The 5,309-nt window shown below is 35.0% G+C and overlaps 1 protein-coding gene across 3 annotated transcripts in view; it reads left to right on the top strand.

Moving 5' to 3' along the window:
• Positions 1-2,300: 2,300 nt before the first annotated feature.
• The window catches only part of LOC108969350 (tyrosine kinase receptor Cad96Ca-like), a gene marked incomplete at its 5' end in the record, with an annotated part of 28,097 nt that continues 25,088 nt past the window's right edge, over positions 2,301-5,309 (top strand). For all 3 annotated transcript variants that reach the window (XM_018934012.1, XM_018934004.1, XM_018934020.1), the window contains 1 exon segment: positions 2,301-2,406. In XM_018934012.1, coding sequence (XP_018789557.1) covers positions 2,301-2,406 — 106 coding nt within the window.

The raw sequence follows: 5,309 nt of genomic DNA, 5'->3' as shown, positions 1-5,309 counted from the left end.
CAATTTAGTTATATGCCTACTGCCTACACCCTAAGAACGATGGCGTGATTATTTGTAGCATATGTCCATTCCTAGGTTATCATTTATCACCATACCAAATTTCATCAAAATCCGTTCAGCCGTTTAGGCGTGAAAGAGTAACAGACAGACAGAGTTACTTTCGCATTTATATATATATATATAGAATATATAGATATAGGTATAGATGTACATATATTTGCATACATTGCCGAACAAATAATGCACAAGCATACAAACATACATATGCCTACACATGTGAATATGTCACCAACAAAARATTTAAGCGTTGTTCTACAAAAAACAACAATTGTCTAAATAGCCGAAGCATCACAAGGCAATATGGTAGCCGAATTGGCGAAGCCCAAATGTAGTAAATTTTACAACAAAAACGATTTCATTCATAAACRCAGGCGCATATTCCACAAGCGACCTCGCTTCATTCATAAAAACAGACGCCGTAACATCTCCCCGAGCATGCCTTTGCCAACAAGCGTCTTTTCGCGACGATGGCTGGTGTTTGTTCTAAGTGAGAAAAGTGACAACATAGCTGTTGTCGATTTACAATATTTGTCAATTCTAAAATATTTTTCCGTGGCTCCCAAAAATCAGCGTCGATATGCATGCACGCTCATACATATGTATACATATTTACGCTAGTTTGTAGGCGAAGCTGTTACTGCGGCAAGGGAAGCGGTAACAATCGGCGATCGTTTGTTATTTTCTTTCGGCACAGCTCGGAWTTTSTACCAACAACACAACGTTGTGATGACTCTTTGACCATAAGAGAGCTTCGGCCATTGGTTGACCGTGACAACGGAGATGTGAAAGATGCGTGCGGCACTTGTTATTATGAATGTACATATGTTTGTGGCTCGCATTTGCCTTCGTAGACATACAGACAAATGTGCCAAAGAAATAATATATATATGCCATAGAAATTATATTGCTACAAACATGGAAATGATAACGAAATAATGCGAATATGCATATTTTATGAAGGTCATCAATTTTCTTTAAAGAAATAAAGTTCATTTGGCGCACCTTCACTTTGTAATAGTCGAAAAAAATATAGTTTATTTAAAATATTAATTTATTTAAAAATTAAAAATCAAAWTTAAAATTATTTTTATCTAATTTTTCCCGATTTTGTAAAAAAAATTAAAATTTTTACCATTTTTCGGAAAAAGATGGTTCATTTGATACGAAATAATCACGCATATGTGACAATGGTTCATATAATTCAATATAAGCACGCATAYGTCACACAGAGAATGCTTTTTTACATTTTACGCCAAATCGACCATCATAGAGAATTCAGTTTGCACCTTCTCTATGTTTTAAGTTCTCTGGCTCAATACGACACATGCAACTCGATGGTACACATTCGTTTACAAGACTTTCGCTCATACACTACGCCGCGTCAACATCTAACGCCTCTAATGCGACCTAGACCCGCGACTTCTCGATCACCAGCATCGGAAAATCTTTCTCGGATCTTATAATAACGAATTTTCTAAAATATAAATATAAACTAGAAATAAACTTTAAATGATTGTAAATTTTAACCCGTGTGCATTTGTAAAGAATCGTTAAAGTGGTTAGAACTTTTCTGCGCATATTTGGGCAGCAAATTAATCAATTATAAAGATGTGTTACAGTGTTTTGTTAAGAATTAAAAGAGCACTAATTTTTGCATTTTGTGTCATCGTACAATCYTGCAAGAGCAAAAACGCCCCCCTTATGTTGCCACCAAAAATTTTTAGTGATTAGATTACATTTAATCTCAATCTAATCTAATTCTCACTGCGATTGGACAAATGATAAAACAGATGTTTTTGCCATTCAAGGATACATATCGCTTAATATTTATTCAAAGGAAACATAGCTATATACTATTTTGTTATAAAAGTCATATTCTTTTAAATATTGGAAATAATGGACCCATTTTTTTATTTAAGAAGTCCATTTTTAGGGGAATTCTATCGGTATTTGCATATGTTGCTAGAGTATAAAATGATCGGTTGCACCCGAACTTAGCCCTTCCTTAATTRTTTTCATAAAATTTGTCCTGTTTTAGACTGCGTCCGTTTATAAGGGCTGTTTTCCAATACGGATATTTCAAAGGAAACGGAGATATAAAAGGAAACTTTGTTTGTAATAACACGAAATTCCTCTGAAGTAATAGGAAAATTGTTTAGAAATATATTTAATTTTTCAATACTATAACTCAACTTTGTAATTTAGCGTGTATGTATTATGTATTATTTTTATTTAATTAGGCACTATGGGAATACTCATGGAAAATCTAAAACTTTAACCTCAGGTGATTTAACTTCTTTTATGTATCAAGTAGCCAATGGTATGGATTACTTAACATCTCGAGGGGTAAGTAAATAATGTATGTAACAAATATGTATATATAAATAAATAATACGTATAAAAAAGTAAGCACTAAATTTGGTTCAAGAATCGATGTCTTGAATTTTTAAGTATTTTAAACACAATAATAAACGAGTAAGAAATCACTAAGTTCAGGTATAGCCTAATATTTTATATTCTATCATTTTAAGTGATTCAAAGGCCGAGAAATATTTTTATACTCAGTACTTTACGAAATTGAAAAACGGTTGCAATAAGTCAGAAGTGTGGAATTTATTTTAGCGCACGTTTGAAGTTCGGAGAACAAATCGTTCAATTTGATAACATTTTATCACCAAATAATATTATTCTATCACTTAATTCCAATAAAATAACTTACATATTAACTGAGGTATTTCACAATAGAATAGACAGAGAAGACCATAATTGTATAATCGCTCACCTTCTCTCGCCACTTATCGCGCTCTCAATTTCGATTTTATTACAATTAATTATTATTGAAAAAATCAACTCTGTACATCGTCGAGAAATAATTTTTGAGTTTATTGTTGGAAGGTTTGGTTCCGGTATAGATGTAAGTGGTGAGATCTGACATAGTATGAGTTCTATGTTCATCAAAAGTGGGTAGTGTAATACCAGCAATTCGCTAGAAATGGAATTCCGCTATTTTAATTGAGGCCTTCCAAAGACCGTCATAGTGAGGAGACCGAGGTGGAATACACTTACAGGCCATTCCTTCTATATAACTGTGACAACCACAAATGCAACTCTGATAGATATCGCAACGCGCAAACTCGCCTAGCTATCACTTTGATGTACCACCATCATTTTTTCATCTTCGCTCATCATCTCGACTGCAAACTCGTTTTACTATTTTTATCTCTAATCATATTCTATTAGCTTTTTATATTTTAATAAATCAAGTATTATTATGGACATCCCACAAAACATTGCCGGTAAACAGCTTCAATATGTTGCTGCTTCAGAAATTGAATGTGTAATTCTGCCAATTCATTTTTTGCTCCAACAAAGTTTCTTGCATTATCACACCAAATAATTCGACGCAACGCTACTAGAAAGTAGAATCGTTGATAGATTCCTTACGACTTCCATAAGAACCGCCTTCGTAGTAAAACATGTGAAGATACTTGTGGAACATTTCATTGATGGTAAACTTCTTATTTCAGGACGGTAGTAGAACGGTCCGCAATAGTCAATTACGATGATTAGAAAAAGCCGGCTTGGACGGAGGCGGTCTTCTGGTAAGTTTCTCATAAACTGCTTGCAAATCCTGGGTCGTAATTTTAAATATTGCACGCACTTGTTTACTATATGACTCCACCACACTTTTTCCTCCCAGGGGCCAACATTTCTATAGCATTGCAGCAAGTAATGCCTGAAGTCCGGCATGTAGATTCTGATGGTGAAAGTGTGCAATAATAGGTTCTGTTAAGGGATGCCCTTCCTTAGAATGCATAAGCCCAAATAAGTATAAAAATGGTGACAAATTCGACAGTTTTCTCGAAATGCTTATTGGTAGAGACCTTTTAAGATCCCTGTATTCAGAAGAAACATTCACTCTTTGCACTATGCCTTCTATCTAAGTAAATACCAATATAAGTTACTTCGTTCGCCAGAGATACTAAAATATTGTTAATTTTTACTGTCGGGCACATTGCTGGTTTTAACGAAAATGTACTACATGTTTGCTTCTTTACATTTATACGCCAGTTGGCTAGCCATTTTTCGACAGAACTTACCGCTAATGTACGTGATAGTGTGGCATTTGCTACGAACACTAAAGCTGTGCTCTCCGCAAAAGTTGAAGTCAATATATTATTAGCTGTTGGAATATTAGCTGTACATATGATATATAGAGTTGGGCCCAAAACACTGGCCTTTTAAAGCGATATGACATCTCCTACTTTAACCATAAATTGTATATTAGTTAAAAAAGACTCCAATGTTTTATACCATTGAAAAGGTAGCAGTTTTTTAATTTCATATAAAAAGGCCTTCATGCCTCGGCTGAGCTACGCCAAGAAATATCCAATTTCTGTGCAGCGATCTACTGAAGCAAGCAATCCCTATTTGTTCGAACGTACCCAACGAATGCAAGGCTCAAACATGCAATACTAATTTGTCCACCAGCTACAACAGCTTTCCTGATTTCTTGTCAGTGCTCACTCTCTGCAATCCGAATGAAAGATCAAACCTCAATTATTGAGTCTATGACCAATTGATTTCATTGCAATTGTGCAGTTTTCATTACGCATTTCCGGTGATTGAATAGCATTCAGTGCAGCTGAATTTTTTCCAAGTTTGACAATTCTGTATCATCGTGGACTACCGTTTGAAACATGACAAAAACGTTCAGCCATCTGCTCTTCCAAATAACGATAGCTGCCACTACTAATCCCCAAAATGCTGTAAATATAATTCTACAATGGGCAAAGAAATTACKGAAAAAACTCAAAAGCGCTAAGTCTGTACACATTATTTTCACGTACATCAAGATACAGCAAAACCAATTTTCATAGAAGGTACACGAATACCGTACTTTAACTCCGCTAAAAAGTTAGGAATTACAATTGACTCTTAGCTTCGATGAAAAGTTGACATGAAAGACAATAGAAAGGAGCTAGACATTAGGGTGGGTCGATTCCGGACTTTTTTCGATTCGGGATTTCTAATAGTGCGGAAAAGTTGCCTTAGTCCTTCCTGATTCCAATGCAACTTTTTGTTTTGAGATCGGATTSCATCTTCAACCCCAACTCCGGCCTTGAAATTTCAGAAATTCGCYTAAAATCGTGAAATTGTCTACCTAGCGCCTGAAATACGCATCTCTGTGAGTCCCAGTTACCTACTTACCAGGATGTTCTTTTGTGTTATCAGTGTTTCACATCGTG

Source organism: Bactrocera latifrons, unplaced genomic scaffold (assembly GCF_001853355.1).
Source record: "Bactrocera latifrons isolate USDA-ARS-PBARC rearing strain unplaced genomic scaffold, ASM185335v1 scaffold_1046, whole genome shotgun sequence".
Classification (NCBI taxonomy): domain Eukaryota; kingdom Metazoa; phylum Arthropoda; class Insecta; order Diptera; family Tephritidae; genus Bactrocera; species Bactrocera latifrons.
Note: the sequence above shows the minus strand (reverse complement) of the source record. Positions and strands in the feature narration are given on the sequence as shown.